The sequence below is a fragment of the Myxine glutinosa genome, chromosome 6 (genome assembly GCF_964187855.1).
Source record: "Myxine glutinosa chromosome 6, kmMyxGlut1.1, whole genome shotgun sequence".
Lineage (NCBI taxonomy): Eukaryota > Metazoa > Chordata > Myxini > Myxiniformes > Myxinidae > Myxine > Myxine glutinosa.
In genome coordinates, this window is record NC_136266.1 from 155,997,414 (window position 1) to 156,017,427 (window position 20,014).

General features: G+C 42.1%; 1 protein-coding gene across 5 annotated transcripts in view; it reads right to left on the reverse strand.

Moving 5' to 3' along the window:
* Positions 1-20,014, reverse strand: part of NUDT9 (nudix hydrolase 9) — a 40,591-nt gene that overhangs the window by 1,542 nt on the left and 19,035 nt on the right. For 3 of the 5 annotated variants that reach the window (XM_068118820.2, XM_068118819.2, XM_068118823.2), the window contains 4 exons: positions 14,810-14,896; positions 12,310-12,412; positions 11,860-12,003; positions 1,873-1,957 (listed from right to left, as the gene is read on the reverse strand). In XM_068118820.2, the coding sequence (XP_067974921.2) occupies positions 1,873-1,957; positions 11,860-12,003; positions 12,310-12,412; positions 14,810-14,896 (419 nt within the window). Of the gene's footprint in view, positions 1-1,864; positions 1,958-11,859; positions 12,004-12,309; positions 12,413-14,809; positions 14,897-20,014 lie in introns of all 5 variants that reach the window. The other 2 variants (XM_078780819.1, XM_068118822.2) reach the window with 1 other exon arrangement.

Sequence of the window (20,014 nt, forward strand, 5' to 3'; positions counted from 1 at the left end):
TATCATGTATACATCGCTTTTCGCCCAATCTCACAATGGTGAAGAATCACTTAAGAATTAAATAATTCTCCTATCCAAATCCATATTCAGATCTTCACCACAATTGAATCGATTAGTCCTTGTCACACACACACACACACACAACAATCCTATTGAGGAAGTTCAGTCATTCAAACTCCTGGGTCTGACTATCAGCCATGATCTTTCTTGGTCCAACCACATTTCAAAGATGGCCTCCGCCGAATGGGCATCCACCATCGTGCAAAGTCCTTCCTTGGCACACCTGAAATGCTATCTACCTACATGGCCTTCATCTGCAGCTTGATGCAGCAATGCCCTCCTCTCTGGTCTGCCCATCCCCCTCCCCCCTCACACATTGCTAACCATGACGCCATGGAAACTGAGGCCTTCGAGATTATTGGATCTTGGTGTCTGTCTGTTTGTCTGACCGCAATACATTCAGTCATTACTTATCCAATCTCAACCAAACTTGCCAGGGAGACAAGGGGTCACACAAGAGATTGTAGCAACTTGATTTGCCCCTTTCCCCAAGGGGCTTTTCTGTGTTGAACAAACGCCATGATAAGGTATATAAATATAGCTTATTGTGGCATTTTGTGGGGCACATCTACCAGAACTAAAAATTACAACCACAAACTATTCACTTAATTCTGTCCAACATATGATTACTGTTTTAAACAGTCACTATTGTTGTTTAACATGACACTAAAATAACTTTGGAGGAAACTCAACATCCTTGAGGTATTCTTTGCTTATCGTGTCCCCCAAAAGCAAATAGACAAGCCTCTCGGCCTCTGTGGAGGCCATAATGATGTATCCCATTGTCTGTCCGGCTTTAGACATCAGATTATATGTTGGCTGTACTGCATATGGAATATTTATAACTTGTATCATGGGGCCTCATATGTGATTTCTCCCAGCGATGGCTTCAAGTGTGACATGTGATATTGACCTCGACACCCTTAGGACCCAATTGTGACCTTTATTTGACACATAATCGCATTCCTAAAGGTCGCTAGCATTGTTAAACATTAGCCCAAGGGACAATTTGGAGAATATTGGACTATACAAGTATACTAGGGCCATACAAAGTCATGTGGCACGTTTATTGTACAGTAAAACAAAGTACATGTAAGAAAAACTGATGTTGTCAATAGTAACGAGACATAACACATTATTCTTCTACAAAATCCCCAGAATGATCCACGTATTTCTGCCAGCACTGCAGGAGCTTTAAAATCCCGCTGCGGCAGAAGTTCATTCACAATTCGCAAACGCTTCGCTACCCACGACTACCTGGACTACATCGTCTCTAAAACTGAACTGAACCATCTATAAATGGTGAAGAATCACTGAGGAAAAAAACCAAACTCTAATATCCAGATCCGGATCTTCACTAAAATCGAATCGATTTGTCCGTGTCACACACCCAACCTGTCCACCAAGTCTCGTCTGAATCCATCCACAACTTTTTTTTAGAAATCCTGCTCACAGACGAACAGACAAGTGTGAAAATATAACCTCCGTCCACCTTTAGTGACGGAGGTAATAACATGTGAAGTTCAAGAATGAATATGTACAGTCCTTTTACTTCCAAGTCATAAAAGTGGAGCAACAAGAAAATTTTAATTATTGTTCAAATGGCCAAATAAAATGTAATGATAATTATTTCTTTAGTTTTTTTTAAAGAGAGAATCTCAGTGATATATTCTTAGCAAACACAGTGATTTGGAGAAGATTCTCACAACTTGCTCTGGGTAGTAAACAAATAAACCACCCTAGTAATCTGCAAGGTAAATGGAAGGGGAATCTCAAGGAAATTCACAACAAACAGAGAAGTTACCATCTTACTTGTCTCATCGTGGAAGTTAAAAGCCACCGTCTCCATCCACGCGTTGTCTGTATTGCGAGGATCGTCTACGTAGCCTTTGAAAATCTGCGCAACGGGTCACAAGAGATTTTCTAAGGGTTCACAATGACTTGTTGAAATGAAAGTTCATGACCTTTCCATAAGTGGACCTAAAATTTAATTCAAAGGTCAAAGCTTGTGCAAATTTTCCACCACAGACGCTTTTAACGCACAACATCCCAACAGCTGTCCTGTGCACCCAATTCATTTCACCTTTATATGTTTCTGATAAAACAAGAACCAGTAATAAATGATTTTCCTGCAGAAAACACAAATGCTTCAACTTAACTTTTGTCTTATTTTACATTTGGGTTTATCTTCGGTAATGGGGTATATTTGTGTTACATGGAGGACAAAAAATGAAGCTGATGAGCAGATTCTCATTTTTACATATTTCATTCTTTAGAGTGCACACTATCCAAAACTATAAAGATAAGGATAACTTTTTGTTTATAATAAATTATGCCGGCAGAGATAGCTCACGCTTCAGGCATGGTAACGCTACGAACGGGGACAGACAGACAAAAAAATACTCATTTAACACCTTTAAAATACATCATAATACAGCTTTGCAATCCATCAGTCATGTATACCGTAAATTTATCAAAATCGAGAGACTTTCTGTTGAACTGGATCTGCATAAACCTACCTGCCATAATATTGAACATATGGTAACGTTGGTAACGGGGACAGAATGCAATTCTACATTTTGCGATCGTTTTGTTCGCAAACGATCATCTTTTCACGCAAAAAACATCTACAGCATAATGAAGCTGGTGTTCTACACAATTGTAAGAACTTGAAAATATGAATTAAAATTAACAACAAATCAGTGAAAACCTATCTTTCACGTTCGTAATTTCGGGGACAGACGTCATAACGAACGTGCACTACATTTTTGAAAATTCAGAAAAAATATTAAACGACTTCAAAAAAAACAAAAAAACGCGATAAGTTTACTTAATGATGTTGTAATTATTATTATAGAGATAAGGGAAAGAACTTGACCTCATATATGTGATTCTAATCATGTTTTATTTTGATATATGTTGGCGTGTCACGTTTTCACCCTTTTGTAGGAGGGTGGACATGGAACTTCATTTGAAATAAAAATCCAACGAAGTATTTTATTTGCACCAAACTATCTCTGGTATCTCTCCAGGGTGTGCCACATCTGAATTTAATATTTTGTACGACAAAAAATCATTGTGCTTTCGTCAGTTCAGTTAACAATAGAGGCATGCCACAAATGTCCCAATACCATAGATAAGCCCATTTACTTTATGAAGAGTACATGTACGGTGGTGTTGGGCTAGCGGCTAGGGTGCCAGCTTAGGATCCAAGGATCCTGGGTTAGAATCCCGGTCGATTGCTGAATTAACGCCAGGGGGGTTGACTCAGCCTGTCATCCTTCCGAGGTCGGCTAATTGAGTACCAGTTCACTGGTAATTCCCTGCTTGTCGTAAAAAGGCGACAAACAGGGTTGGCGTCAGGAAGGGCATCCGGCCGTAAAACATTGCTTCAAAAAGGGGACCAAAAAAAACAACAACAACCACGGTCCCCGAAAAAGGCCAACCCCGCGGGCGCGGGGAAAAATGGCCTCTGAAGGTGGTTTTTATTTGGAAGGTTGTTGTCGTTTCGTTTGCAGCTTGCGGCTGCTGGTTGCATCATTTTCTGGAAGCGCAGCTGTGCCGCTGATGCAGTGCCCCCTGTTCCCATTAAGCTGGTACTCGTTTTGCTGACCTAAGAAGGATAACTTGCTGAGTCAACCTACCTGGTGCATTTGTCAACAGTAACGCTTACTGGGAAGGCTGCATTCAGTTACTGGCGGTTCTCCACTCATGGTATGAAGTCGCATAATGACTGATATATAACCAAAACGTGACAAAGCCGAATGCCTCAACTCTGTGTTCGCCTCAAAATCCTTAGTCCCAAACCCATCTCTCTCTGTTCCCACCTTTCCCAGTCGAACCCAACTGCTCCTGGACTCTGTGTCCTTCTCTCCTGACAAGGTGGAGGAGTTTTTGTCAAACCTCGACTCTGATTCTGCAACTGGACCAGACGGCATCAGCCCACGGGTCCTAAAATCCTGCTCTGCCGCTCTATCTCACCCTCTCTCTGTTCTTTTCACCCTATCTTTTGCTCAAGGTCATCTGCCAGCATCCTGGAAATCAGCTAACATTACCGCTTTACACAAAAAAGGTGCAAAAACAGATCCTTGCAACTACAGACCAATCAGCCTGCTCCCAATTATCAGCAAAGTCATGGAATCCATCATTGCTTCGGATATGAAATCTTTCCTCTTCTCCAATGGCTTGATCTCTGATCATCAATTTGGTTTCAGACCAGGTCACTCTACTCTGGACATGCTGCTTCTGCTGTCTCAACAATGGATGGAGGTCCTCAATGCCAAACAGGAAATCAGAGCTGTCTCCCTTGACATATCACGGGCCTTTGATACGGTCTGGCACCCAGCTCTGCTCACCAAACTCTCCTCCTATGGTATCCATGGAAATCTCCATGCATGGCTTGCGGACTTCCTCTCTGGTCGTAGTCAACGTGTGGCCCTGAATGGATTTCTCTCATCTCCCCTTCTTGTTCAGGCTGGAGTTCCCCAAGGAAGTGTGCTGGGCCCTGTGCTTTTTCTGGTCTTTATCAATGATCTCTCCGACTCTCTGGAAAATCCTCTCTATCTCTTTGCTGATGACTCCACTCTCTGCCGCTCCATTCCTCTTCCCTCAGATCGGCAGTCTGCAGCCTCCTCACTCTCTGAAGACCTGGACAAAATCACAGACTGGTCAAACAAGTGGAACATGTCTTTCAATCCTGACAAATCTCACTCTCTTACTATGTCTCTCCGAAAAGATCGACTGGACAACCCTCCCATCTACTTTCTCAACAATCCTCTCCAAGAAGTTCTGTCGCTCAAGCTTTTGGGTCTCACTATCTGCCATGATCTTTCTTGGGAAAACCACATTTCCAAGCTGGCCTCCAAAGCCAGTCGCCGACTGGGCATCCTCCGTCGTGCGAAGTCCTTCCTCGGCACACCTGAGCTCCTCACCACATACAAGGCTTTCATCCGCAGCTCAATGGAATACTGTTCTCCCCTATGGGCTGGTGCTCCTGCCTCGCACCTGGCTCGGCTTCACGCTGTTGAATCCAAAGCTTTCAAAATCATTGGAATCTCCCGCGATGAAGCTATCTCTGAGGGCCTTTCACTCACTCACCGCAGGCAGGTAGGTGGTCTTTCTGTCTTCTACCGACTCCTCTCCGGCCTTGCTCCCCCAGCTCTCTCTGTGCTCTGTCCCCCAAATATTCCTACAGGTCGCACAAGATCTGCCAGCAACCCTCTGATGGTTAAACTGCCGAAATCTCGGCTCTCTGCTCACCTTCACTCTTTCATTCCTCTTTTCTCCCGCCTGTGGAACAAACTCCCACACTCCCTTCAATCCCTCTCCTCCCTCCAGGTCTTTAAAACAGCTGTTCACCACCATCTCTTATCTTCCCCCATCCATAACCTTGATCTTTTCTACCCCCACTAATTCACCCCAGATCCACCTTGTTTGAAATTCCAACTTCTTTCCTGGAAATCCTGGCAGTGTCCATATGTTTATACCTCTCCCACCCCCCCCCCCCTTCACATGCCTCCCCCCACCCCTTCACATGCCTCCCCCCCAAAGCCCTCTCCCTCCCACAGATCTCTCGATGTCTCCATGACTCTCGGTCCCTGCTCTCAAATGTTGTGTTTGTGTCCTTCCCCCTCTCTCCCCATCTTGTCTACCGCTCCCGATGTTATTTGTTTTAATGTGTCTGTTTGTCTTTCTGTGTGATTAATGTTCGCTCTTTCACGAGCCTCGATCTTGTATACAAAAAAAAAAAAAAGGTTTTCAGAGTCACAAGTGTATGGAAGGCTCACTGTGTTGCCCTGATGAAGCCCGAACAAGGGCGAAACCAGGTCGGTAACTGTGAGTTTTGCACACACTTGGGACAAGTATCTGAATTCAACATCCATAATGATGCACTGCTAGATGCCTCCTCCGGAGCTTGGAGGGCAATGCGGACATACGTGGCGATGACGTCATGACGTTCGCTCATTAGGTTGGAGCACCAAATTACAGATACTACTATATATATATATATATATATATATATATATATATATATATATATATATATATATATATATATATATATATACAGTGGAACCTTGACTTACGAGTTTAATTCGTTCTGTGACCGAGCTCGTAACTCAATTTGCTCGTTTCTCAAATCAAATTTCCCCATTAAAATGCATTGAAATGCTATTAATCCGTTCCAGCCCGCCAAAAACCACACAATTTTTTTTTAAATATACAGTATATATAAAAATATCTCGCGCTTTATATTTCACCTGTATGCAGCATACAAGTTGGCAGGATGGCCTGGACTGGAGGTACGCACACTTGACTCTAAAGTCTAAACTGTCCAGCCTGGGTTTGAATCCCGACCCAGCTATAACCTGTCATGGGTGAATCACAGGCAGGGTGATTCATCAATGTGTGTACCGCTAAACTGGGCGCCCCGTTTGCGTCCCATTAGTTGTTGGATGTTAAGGATCTCACCGTGTTTTCCACAAAGAGAAGGCGAGCTATCGCCGGCACTCTGAACAAGTTGTGGCCTGGCATGCTCTTCTCCTCTGCCGTTATATACGTCCTCCTCGGCATCTTTTTCCAGAAGAGCCCTGTCTCGTCACAGTTGAAGATTTGCTGGGGGATGTATCGTTCGGCTTCTATCAGTTCGGCAAAAGTTATAATAAAATCTTCAGCTGCCTTCACATCCGCCTCACCAAGTCGACAACACGCACACCTCGCTCATGTTTTTCGACGATTGCGTGTTTTATATCCAAGCACATCATCCTCTTCTTCTTCTCAGTACTGCCCTTGGCACTCAATTTCTTAGGACCCGTGGTTAAAACTAAGAAATTTTCCAAAATAACCAAAATGCGAAAACAAAACAGCAGCGATATACGGCAGAGATACTGTACTTGCACGGCAAGATAACCACGTGACCGGAACCCACCTGGTGGGGGGTGGCGTAAGCTCCAAAATAACCAAAATGCGAAAACAAAACAGCAGCGATATACGGCAGAGATACTGTACTTGCACGGCAAGATAACCACGTGACCGGAACCCACCTGGTGGGGGGTGGCGTAAGCTCCAAAATAACCAAAATGCGAAAACAAAAGAGCAGCGATATACGGCAGAGATACTGTACTTGCACGGCAAGATAACCACGTGACCGGAACCCACCTGGTGGGGGGTGGCGTAAGCTCCAAAATAACCAAAATGCGAAAACAAAACAGCAGCGATATACGGCAGAGATACTTGCACGGCAAGATAACCACGTGACCGGAACCCACCTGGTGGGGGGTGGCGTAAGCTCCAAAATAACCAAAATGCGAAAACAAAACAGCAGCGATATACGGCAGAGATACTTGCACGGCAAGATAACCACGTGACCGGAACCCACCTGGTGGCGGGTGGCGTAAGCTCGTAACTCGGATCTCGGCTCGCATCTCAAAGCAATAAACCGCCCGAGCGACGGCTCGTATCTCGGAAAACTCGTAAGTTGGTGCACTCGTAAGTCAAGGTTCCACTGTATATATATATATATATATATATATATATATATATATATATATATGTATATATATATATATATATATATATATATATATATATATATATAGATAATATATATAAATAATATACATATAAAATCTTTTTATGTCGTAGCCCACAGGGAAAAGCAGTCTAGAACAGTGTATGTCCGTCTGTATGTATGTATATACAGACTTGGCATTTAAAATGGAATATATATTTTTTCTTGACTTGGGTTTACTTCCTTAACTCAGTATATCAATCTGGTGAGATTCTTTTACACTTTGGTGATTTATTTGTAAAAAGAACCATGTCACTGATTGTCTGTCGCAGCAAGAAGTCAACAACAGGATTATATCACAGGTGGCGTGGCCAAATGTACGGACAGGTGCATTTGATGATTGGCTTCACAGTCGGGTATACAAGGGTTGTTGCGTTCTGTATTAGTGGAAAACAACTGCTGCACGTCTCCAAAAGTTATTGCCGCTTCCTCTGGAGATGGTCCGTCAACTCGACAATGCTGTTTGTCATGGAGTGGTGGCTTTACGAAATTACGGCATGAAACAGCGTGCTATTGCTCGGCAGTATGGCATCACTCAAGGTCAGGTGTCAAAGATCCTGAAACGAAATGCTCAGAGGGGTGTCCCTACTCCAATACCGAGGCCAGGACGTCCCAGCAGAACCACAAGGAGGGATGATCGCCAGCTGCACCGGTTAGTCCGCAATGGCCATTCCAAGTCAGTGAATCGGCTTAGGGCTGAGTGGCAGCAACTGACAAATGTGCCTGTATCCAGAAGGCTAGTCAACTAACGACTGGTTCAAGCAGGCTATCGTGCCAGGCGTCCCATGAGAAAGCCACGCCTGACCAGACAACACCGCCAGCGCCGATTGCAGTGGGCCAGAGAGCACCGGCAATGGCAGCCAGAACACTGGAATCACGTGACCTTCAGTGACGAGTCTAGATTTCTGGTCTATCGTTAAGATGGCCGCGTCCGAGTGCGCAGACAAGAGCATGAAGCCTACAACAAAGATTGCATAGTGCCAAGAGTCCAAGCTGGAGGTGGTGGGGTGACCGTTTGGGCTGCTTTTCATGCAGGGGGAAAAACTGACCCGGTTGTTCCGAATGGAAACCTGAACCAGTTCAAGTACAGGGCCATTCTGGAAGAAACATTGCTTCCATTTGCTCGTGCAGCCTTTCGAGGAAACTTTGTCTTCCAAGATGACAATGCACGGCCTCATCGTGCTCGCATGATCCAACACTTTCTTGCTGACCGTGGTGTAGAGCATATGGAGTGGCCTGCCATGTCCCCGGATATGAATCCGATAGAGAACTTGTGGGTAGAATTAACGCGTTAAATCGACCACTTGGACCAGCAGCCGACCTCTGTGCGTGAATTGCAGCAGGCTATTGTCACTGCATGGCAAGCGATTCTTGTCCAAACCTTGGCAAATCTCGTGAACAGCATGCCTCAAAGTGTACGTGTTCTCCTGAATGCTCGTGGGGGTTACACGAAGTACTGAACTGTAATTTTGCTGTCCGTAATCCCAGTCGTAATTTAACTTTTGTTTTTGTTAAAAAAAAATTTGGCTAATGTGCAAAATAAAGAGATACTTCTGGAAAACGTACAGAAGTTTAACACAGTACTGTCCATGAATTGAGTTTGATATCAGTTTACATCACTTTCAAGGATCAATTTATTTGTTTCGAAATGTCAAATATGGTTTTTGTTTCTTTTAAAGGTCACATTAACAAAATCTAGAATAATTTCAACATAATTCCAATGAACTTTTGGTTCTAAGACATCTTGAAAAGTAAGTTCACCCCCACAAAAAAAATATTCCATATTAAATGCCAAGTCTGTATATCCCTTCAAACGTATACCAATCAGATCTGAGGATCTGATTACATGACAGGGTGATGTGATTGCGTCTGTTGTCATTATGGCGATACGGCGGCTGACTCTTCAGACACACCGCCATTTTTATTCCAATTTCGTTCAGGCCGAACATATCGCCGAACCTGTCATATATCACAATCGCCATGCTCTACCTTAACGTTTTTCATTCAGTGTGAAACACAAACAAACCGATTGTTAAAATGACCATCAAATATCGAAAGCATTGGCGTTATGGCTCTTACATCAAAATGGTACGTATAGGCCTTCGGCTTTATGCCTCACCTGCGGACCGCTTCGGACAATTTAAGCCCAGGTTTCTAAATACAGTAGTGTATCGTTTTAGTTGTATCACTTTCATAATAGTAAGAATAATAATATAGTAAATATGACCATAACACTTTCATCCCAATGTCGTGAATACAAGTTAATGGATTGAAGCGGTGTATGGTTCATGATTCAATGATAAGCGGTGTACGAAACTAACAACTGCAGAAGTGAGGAATTCGCCTCGGTTTTTTGATAGCATGCTATTAACCCAACCCTTGTGAGGTATATGGATTACAGTAGATCTTCCCTCAGTTCTGCAAGTAAAACCTACCTCACGGATGTCGGGATTCCTCCAAATTTCTTTGTTTAATGTTATAAACAGCATTAGCGACTGTTAAAAAAGCTAATCATATGTGTCTGTGGTTTATAATATTTTACAAGCCCGGCTACGCCGCTGTTAGACTTTCGACCCTGTTTATGTAGAGCGGGGATTACCTTGGCCTAGTACACGGGTGAGTACGCAACTTCTGCGACATCAACTTTTCGCACCGATTATAAATTTGTTTTGATAGAATAAAATTAGCAGGTAGAAAGATATCAAGATAATTGAAAGGGGATGTTTTTGAGGCTGATGCGATGCCATTTACAGTCTCAAAATGGTGGCCTGACAGAGACATGCAATATATGTTGCAGGTCTGCAAGAACAACTGGGTCAAGAGGATTGAGAGAGTGAAGAGGGTGGACAGAAGGAGAATGGATGAACTGAGGGAGGAGATTGGTGTGTAGATGAGCTTGACGGGGACATTGATAACAATTTTTTAAAAACCGGCTGAAGTGAGCTGGACACTTGGTACTGATGGAGGAATAGAGAATGGCAAAGAGGAGGGGTAGGTTGAGCTAGGTGGGAGGAAATGAGGTAGGTTGATATGGAAAGATTGTCTGAGTGATATCAATAAGGTGGGCGTAGACGGGGAGTGGAGAGAGATGGCTGAGGACAATTGAAGGAGGATCGTGGGCAAGGCAGATCAGAAGCTTAGTACCAGTGGACCTCACCTCTTGTATAGGGAGAAGGAAGATGAAGAATAAAAGTGATAAATCATCTTATTTGTTCAATCTATCATTGCTTAACACTTGGTTCCTTTGGAAAACGATAAAAGCTGCAAGTATGACTCACTGATTGGCGATTCCAATCTGGACCGAAACACTGTACCATCTTCACAAAGCTACGTCGGCCATATTCCACGAGTGTAAAACCAGGCCGTGTGTTGTCATGCCAATGTGACATCATCACTTTGGTTTTTTCTTTGTGGTATACATATTTTGAATCTGATTTTTAAAATTTGTATTGATGTGGTACGTATGCAATACCCAAGAGAAATCGTCACTTCCTTCTGCTGTAATTGCTTCAGCCGTTATTGTGCTAGGCACGATGACATTTATCCACAATTCTGTGGATGAACAAATTGGTGATTCTCTCGATTTTATACTTCAGCGATGTATTCGGCGGCTTATTCATTCTTGTTAGTTATGAAAACGCTTGAGAATAAAAGCTCATCACTATGGTAGTTTTTAAGTACATCATTTTGTACTCATTTTAATGGGCAGCCATTTTGTTTCCCCCCTGCCATACCAGCATATGGAATACTACCGTACTCCATGATACATTAACCATTCTAGACTTACGTATTTACCAACAACGGAAAACTAGACTATAAAGACGAGAGTCAGCTTTTGTCAGTAGAAAAATAATGACGTCACATTTTCTCAGTGTCGAAAGATTGTACGGAATCTCGTCCCGACCGCACACATGCACATAGAGCGAGGTAATCTTTTTACTCTGTCTGCCTGTCTAGCAGTCAAACAAAATTGAAAATCGTTCTGAACAGAAAACTTACTGTTTTAAGGACGTCATAAAGGACACAAAGAACACACATGAATAATTAATGTACCGTGTTAAATAAGGTGGTGTAAAAGACGGTGCATCAATGGTGATGAACTTCCGAAGAAAGAAACACACACACACACACACACACACACACACACACACACACACACACACACACACACACACACACACACACACACACACACACACACACAGACAATTGGTTTATCCCAGCATTACCATTTCTCCCTGCTGGAAAATGGTCGAAATGAGTTCATAAAGTTTGTGTCGTTCATCTTCAGTCAGACTTAAGCTGTTCAATGCTTCTTCACAAAACTCTCGCTTCACCGTTGCTGTGATTTGTTCCCCAGGGTCTACCATGCCCTGGTCAGAGGGTGACAATCGGGGACATCTTTAATCACAAGGTTTACAACATCTCAAAAACAATCACACCAATTAAACACTTTGTTTTCTGGAACAAGGCTTAACGTCTTAACGGAATGCAAGGTTTTGAAATAGATATGTAAGTAATTGGGATAGGGTTTTCATATTTGATGACATGTTCACTTCTTCTTTGAAAGGAGCCTGCTCACCCACCCCTCTTCCAGCAGCCCTACTCACCGTCACCGCCTTCCCTACCGTACCCGAGAACAAACCCGCTCACCCTTCCCCTGGCAGGAGCTCGCTCACCCCTGGAAGAGCCCACTCGCCACAGTCCCTTCTCTGGATGGCTATAAACTGCATCACAGGTTTTCCATCCTTCTTTGCCACTTCACCATTAATCCATTTCCATCTGCAAAAAAGTTAACAATGCAGAAAAATAAAAGAGCAAAACATGTTTTCTGAATGACTCCCTACTTCCGGTTTTCAAAAAGGGTAAAGCCAAGAAACATTCCCTAACCACCTAATCCCACACAAATAAAAATAATATCAACTGCATAACTGCAGCTTGTATAGTTATGCAGCCCACAGTTTGTGGTTTAGGGAGGAATTAGGTAGTTAGGGCACCTTAGATTTGAAAATGACCAAAATACATATCTAAGAGCCATCACTCTGTGACAATTAATTAACCTAATTAGTACAATTAGCTTGACCCATTCTTAGGAAACGAGGCAACAAATTAGGACAAGGTACCAGCTATAAGTAAGCAGAATTTAAAAAGTATCTTCATTATAAATGCTCATTACTAAAGTGAGTTGGCAGAGAAATGAACAAATCCAGTATCTTATCTTTAACGCTCGACGTTGTCTGGGTTTCCGACAAGGTCCAACGTATTTGTTCATCCAAGCTATTGTCATACATTTGTTACCATTTCAAAGATCATTGTACACCGCTCCTTTCCTGTGACATCTCCAGGTGCTGCATAACGTCATTGCCGGGCACCGAAGGGGACCCGGCAATGACGCACGCTGAAAGGGAGTACTCAGTTTTCACTCTGAATCTCACTCTGGTTGTTTGTTTGTTACTTGCCGGAATAGATTCCGGCAAGTATGTTGGTTGGTCGGTTTGTCTGTCTGTCTGTTTGTGCGCAGTACTACGTCTACATCGTTGCACATAGCATCGCCATACTTTACACACATATTTGCCTTGCCCTGGAATATACTTTGCCCAACTTTTAACTCTCGAGGCCCAAGGTCAAGCTCAAGGTCACCCAAAACGTGAAAATCGCGATCACGGTCGTCTCTCCAATTCACAATCCCACGAGATATGTGGAAAGGACGACCCAAAACCAATTATCTTCTTTTTGATTCGTATATAAACATCATTAAAAGTAAATAATGACCTCTGCCAAAGTTCAAACGACGTGGGTTTAATCTCTACATGAGAGAATTCCACATAGCTATTTGGGCGGTGTATAAGCTAACAGATCACTGTCTCCATCGATCTTGCCAAGGCCATAACACCTATCGGCTAAAAATCCTTTTAACTGTTTACTTGGTAGTTTTTACAATGAAGGAAACACGTATCGGGAGTACATACGACATAGCGATTGTGAATGTGACAGCTCTGAGGCGTCTTTCGCATCGCAGTGACGGCGAGCACCAACATGGCGGCTGTAAGATTAAAATCTGGCTTCAAGCCCCCTTACCACCCAAAGCCTTCAACCAGACATATTAACACACTCCTCCCCCTTCATTCCCGTTCTTCAAAGCAAAGCGGTAAAAATTGTTATATCGCCATTATATATTACGAGCAACGATACATTCCGGCAAGTCCTCAGTCTCTGACCGATTTTTCATTTGTTTGTTTGTTTGTCCGGGCGATATCTCAGCCATACTTTGAGAAAGGAAGCTGAAATTTCGGCACAATAGTGAGCAAGTGCTTTGGCAAAAACTGGGGTTTTTTTGATTAATTAATTAATTGATTAGTTAATTAATTATCAATTAATTAAGTACTTTTTATTTCCTTTCTCCTCTGGGCATTATCTCAGGCACCTTTTGAGCTAGGAACCTCATATTTGGACATGACAATGACCAAGTGATTTGGTTGTAAAAGCTATTTTTGATTTATTGATTTATCTATTAATCGATTATTTCAGTATTCGATTAATGACCATCAATTAATTTTTTTTTTAAGTTACAGATTCGGATGAAACGGTGGTGGTTTTGGTATTTTATTAGTGCATTGATTAATTTTATTACTTTATGATTATTATTTATTTATTTTCATTATTAGTCATTTATTTATTTTCTTTCTCATCTGGCCAATATCTCAGGCACCATTTGAGTGAGGAAGCTAATACTTGGACATGACAGTGACCAAGTGATGTGGCTCTAAAGGATATTTTTGATTTATTGATTAATCAATTAATTATTTTTAATTTTTCAATTAATGGCTTATTTAATTAATTTTGAAAAAGTTACAGCTTCGGATGAAGCACTTCGGGTGGTTTAGGTATGCTATTAGCCAATTGATTAAGAAAATATTTTATGGTTACTATTTATTGATTTTAATTATGCAATTAATAAATCAATTTATTGTACACCTCTTTCACCCAATAGTCTCTATGAGCTGCATGGCGGTATTGCGCCCCGGCAATGCCGCACTGGAGGATATTTATTTATTTGGCATGGGGGCGGTGTACTTTGAATGTATCTGTACTTGTTTTAAATAGTTTTATTGCAACGTTTAACTCGTATCACCGCAGTAGGTCATATATGAGGTCATAGGGATGTCCATAAACAGCCACCTTGTCACAATGGAATCAGCAGCATGATTTGGGCCCCACTTCCCCAGCAAACCACGACCCAGAAGTCCCGTCCTTCCACATGGATTCCTAAAAACAAAGATGAGAGGCAATTTCAAAATACCTCAATCCCACTCGGAATATAGCACATGCTAATATTATTATCAATATTGTTATTATACTATTATCATTGTTATTATTTGTTATTAGAAGCGGCCTTGGAAAAACGCCACGATCACGGGAAATTATGGTTAAGCTGCAACCTATAAACCTTACACGCTAATAAAACATGGGAATTCTTCCGCATTTTTTGTAGTCTAGTCTAACGTAACATAGGCTAAGCGACTGCAAAAATAAGGCCTCTTATTCGTGATACAATTAACTGCTTTGAAACGTCACTAGTCATCCCCTCTACCACCACCACCGAGAGTGGGGTTACACGGTTCACATTTACGTTGAGAATGTGTGTCGGCCCCACATTCGGGAACCCCCCTGGGAAGGGGGCAAACCAAGCAGCTACAACGTTTGTCTTATGGCCCTTAGTCTCACCCCTCCATCCTCCCGAAAAGCTTGGCTGAGATTAGATAAGTAATGACCGAATGCATCAGCCACAGACAAGCAGACAGGCACTTCTTCATCTTTAACAACCCCAATTAGTCCCATGTTCTTATGAGGTTGCCTGGAGGAAGTTTTTGTCCCAAGTCTTTCCTGAATCTGACCCTCGACTAAGTACCTATAGTTTGGGCAGGAATTTGGAATTTGGCCATAGTGCTGGCGATAGCTCACCTCCTCTTCGCGAAGGACATGTGGAAGTGTAAATTTATGAAGCAAGTAATTTATATGAGCCACAAACCTGCTTTCCTAGTCTGCAAGTTTTTTTGTGGTTTCCATGCAAAATTTGGGATCTCATACAGTTGGCAAGTTATCTCCGACACTGACAAAATTCGTTCTGCATTCCATGTCATTCCATGCAGAATTTGGGATTCCCTACAGTTGGCAAGTTATCTCTGACACTGACAAAATTTGTTCTGCATTCCATGTCATTCCATGCAGAATTTGGAATTCCCTACAGTTGGCAAGTTATCTCCGGCACTGACCAAAATCGTTGCTCGAGAAAAGTAAAAATTCTTAGTGGAGGCAATGGTGGACCACATATTGTCATTTATGACTGAGGGTAATATTACATATGGGATGTTCTTTTGAAATAATGTAATGTTGGATTTAGTATGTTTCATTGAAGTTCCATGAGTTTCATAAGTAAGATATTGTTTTAGTATGGCTGACAGCTGACATCGCAATGTCTGAGTAAATTAGTATTCAGAACTGTCCATTGTTGGTGAAAGCTAATTACTATTGGTGCCTGCTTACCAATGTGCTCGGTAAACAAGCTTTCTTTGTGACTGTGAATAATCGACTTAGTACGAATGCAAATACTTGGTAATTATTTTGCAGAGTCGAACAATGGGAGTGGATAAATCGCTCTTCGCTGACCGTTGTTAAGATAAGCTCAGCGCACGCTTTTTTCTTTTTCACTTATAGTTTATTTAATAAATAGTTTTATGGAATTGTCAGCGATCTCAGTGGAATCTTTCAAAAGAACGATAATTAAACACTGAATCAAATAGCTTATTAGTATTTGATAAAGGTTAGTCTAAAATATAAAAAAAATCCTACAGAAAATCCATGTAGGCTAGCTCTCTCTGGCTCTCTGGTATGGGGAAAAGATGAGTTTGCAGATTGGAAAAGGATGTGATTGTCATAGCTACTGAGTGACCTTTTGATTAAATAAGGACTTTCTTATTGTATATTTTCTAAATATTAAATCATAAATGTCCCTGCAATGGCATTATAAAACGTCGCTGCAACGTTATGATTGATAGTGCCTTGGTCTGGAGCAGCACATTCTTCTCATTAAAGGATTTGTAAATGCAGATCTGCTCCCAGCGGGGGCACTCCCATCCCAAGATTTCACTCGACCAATCACATTGTATCCCCCGATCCTTGCTCCCTGCCACCCAAACTTTGCCGAACCAATCCTATTGCTCTCCTCCCCTCTCTTCGCTCCTCCCCCCTCCACTTGCTCCCTCCCACCCAAACTTTGCCCAACCAATCCTACTGCTCTCCTCCCTTCTCTTCGCTCCTCCCCCCTCCACTTGCTCCTCCCACTTGAAATTGTATAAAAATCAGAAACTGATGTCCAAATAGCCAGGATACTTCACTTGGCTGGTCGATTCTGTATGTTCATACTGTATGTTAACTGTATACTGTGCATGCTACTGTATCCTTATGATTCTGTATGGTTACACTGTATGTTGATTGTATACTGTGCATGCTACTGTATCTCTATGATGTTTCCTTTGATGTACATCTCTACTGTACCAGGATTTCACTTGGGACCTTCTGTGAATCTTGCAATGTGCTTTTGTGAATTGTAGCGTGCTCTCCTTGGTTTGATAAGGGTTATTGTCTTCTTGCTGTGTATTTCTTTGTAGACAGAAAGTGTTGTCCTCCTCGGGAATTAAAATTTGTGACTCTCTTCTGGCAAGTTTATGGACATTGAATTTTTGGTTCATCTATTACATACTACTGTTGGAAAATATCCCTAACAAGATGGCGACCGTGACTTCTTACTAACTCTAGGACGACCTGGGAAAACAAAGACTTGAGCACAAAGCTGTACTCTCCTCTTCCTCTTGGTCGCTTGGAAACGCATCTAACGAACTGATTACAGATTTTGATTCCCGAGTATTATGGTCACAGGGTGGTGTATTGTGTTAACTATTTGTATCATCTGTCTGTCTGTTCTTGCATAAATTTTCAGTGTGGTGTGTTATTTTGGTTGGTTATTTGGTTGGTGTTATTTGGTTGGTCAGGTTATTTGGTTGGTTATTTGGTTGGTGGGTATACCAGACGGTTGATCGCGTGAAATACCCCAGGAGTGTTTTGTCAATGTAGTGTGTTGCCACTAGATTTGACAAGTTAAACACGGATGTCCGCATTTCTTTGTGGCGGTGGTTCTGAACAGTCACTCACTCTTCTGCAGAAAAAGTGGTGATAATGTTGCATGTGTTTGGTCAAAATTAGATTTTGACAGGTTAAACACGGGTGTCCGCATCGTAGCGGTGGTTCCAACTGTGTTCACTCACTTAAGTAGTGGTGAACAGTTGTTCGTTGTTGTGTGCATGCCTTGAAGTATCAAGAGTGCCCTGTATTTTGTCATGAGCTCATGTGATTGTGTGCATGCCTTGAAGTATCAAGAGTGAGTTTTGGTGTGTGGCAGAGTGTGCTTTGCAATGGTGTGTCAGAGATATGGGTGAAAATATTGTGTTTTCAGGTGTGCGTGACATTTGGTCAAGTAGACAGGTGCACCTGTTAAAATTAGGCTGCTTGTACCTTGGGTGTGAATGTAAAATGCTTTGTTGGTGTTTTACAGACAGGCTGACAACTAACATTCACTCGAATGGTGGTTGAAGCTGACCTTCATATGAATGAATGTATTTATGACAAAAGGATGCAAATGAGTGATATCACTGACAGAAATGGGCGAGTATTTTTGATCTGGCAGACATTCTGAGTGACGATTCAGAGATGTTTCATGATCAATGTTAAAGATGCAAGCCTTTTCTGTGTGATTTGCATGGGGACCTTTTGTTCAATATCAATATCTAGGATTATTGCATGACAAATGCTGGGAATTTAATGAACAGGCTAAAAAATTGCATACATAATTTGTGAAATGGGAGAGATACAATGTTGTTCTTGTAAATCCCTGCATGTTTTATGTGCCTTGAAGGAACAGGTGGATTCAACAATGCAGGTCCAGGCTCAGGAAAACAGATTTGGTTGGTATTTTATTTTATTTTATTGAAAGGTGAAAAGTATATAGATATAATGAATTTGGAAAAATTTAAAACATTTAGATATGAAAGATTTGTCTGTCATTAAGCTTCAAAATAAAAAATTGATCTGCTTGGTGTTAATTTAAGGGCTGTGCCGATTATATATCTTTGTTGAGCACCAAAATCTGTCTTCCAAATTTTGTCCATGTCCATCACTAAGCTTTTGAGACATGCTTCATGTTTAATGAAAGACAATATTTAAGCGCTTTGTGGAAAGGCAATGGCAAACCACCCAATGTCGTCACCTTTGTATGGCAGACGACGACCTCCTACCTATGAACAAGTAGGGAGTCAAGGAGAGGTACCTGGTGGTCAAGGTGCGCTTGGCATACATACACCTGTTGTGACATCTAGTGTACCTGTTCCACCTGTTGGCATACCTGCACCTGTTGTGATATCTCATGCACCTGTTCCACCTGTTGCGTCACCTAGCGTATCTAAGGCAGATCGAGTACAGGTGGTGTCATCTTGGCCAGGTGAAGGAGCTGCTGCTGCAGGCTCCCCTAATGAGGTGCCATCTGCAACCATGTGAAGTGGGGACATAGGACAGATGAATGATTCAGGTACTACCCCAGCAGGTGCTACAAGTGTACAGCAGGTATACCAGGTTGACTCTGCCCCTCAGCAGGGTTCCCAAGCCTATCATTTGCGAAGTGGTGGGCCGGTTCCCCCAATGCCACCAGCCTCTCAAAGGGTGTCACCAAATAAGGGATTTCGGAACTACCATCCCAAATTACTAATTTCCCAATGAGACAAGTACCAGGGGTTCAAGGAGGGCAAAGAGAGCTTGTGTACAGACCTTGGCCATTTCATGAGCTCAGAGAAATAAAAATTCCAAATTCCACTCTGCTGGCTCAATTGAAATCAGTAGCAGAATGGAAATCAACAGACAATGGAACAGCTAGCGACGAGTGTTTGCGAGTAACAACCACCCTCTGGTCGAGGCTCATAGAAAAAGTGATACTTATTGATGTGGCACGCTTACAATAGATATTTAATGGCGAGGGTTGTGGTTGATTCGATTTTGCGAAATTAACATTCTTTGAACAAGTTAAATGGTAAAATAATGAAAAAATATATAATTATTTACTCTCTGAAACTGGGTATAGTATAGAACTCTGGGTATAGTTCTCAAGTCACTCTGGGTTGTGACTTGAAGAATGAATTGGAGTTGTGACAAGGTGTAGACAGATGGGAGGTTGCGATGTTGGTACTGTGGATTCTATGAGACAAAGTACAGACAAATTTTGTTTCACTTCTAAAAATTTTGTGGACAAAAGTGGGTGTAATGTAAGGATGTAAGGATGTA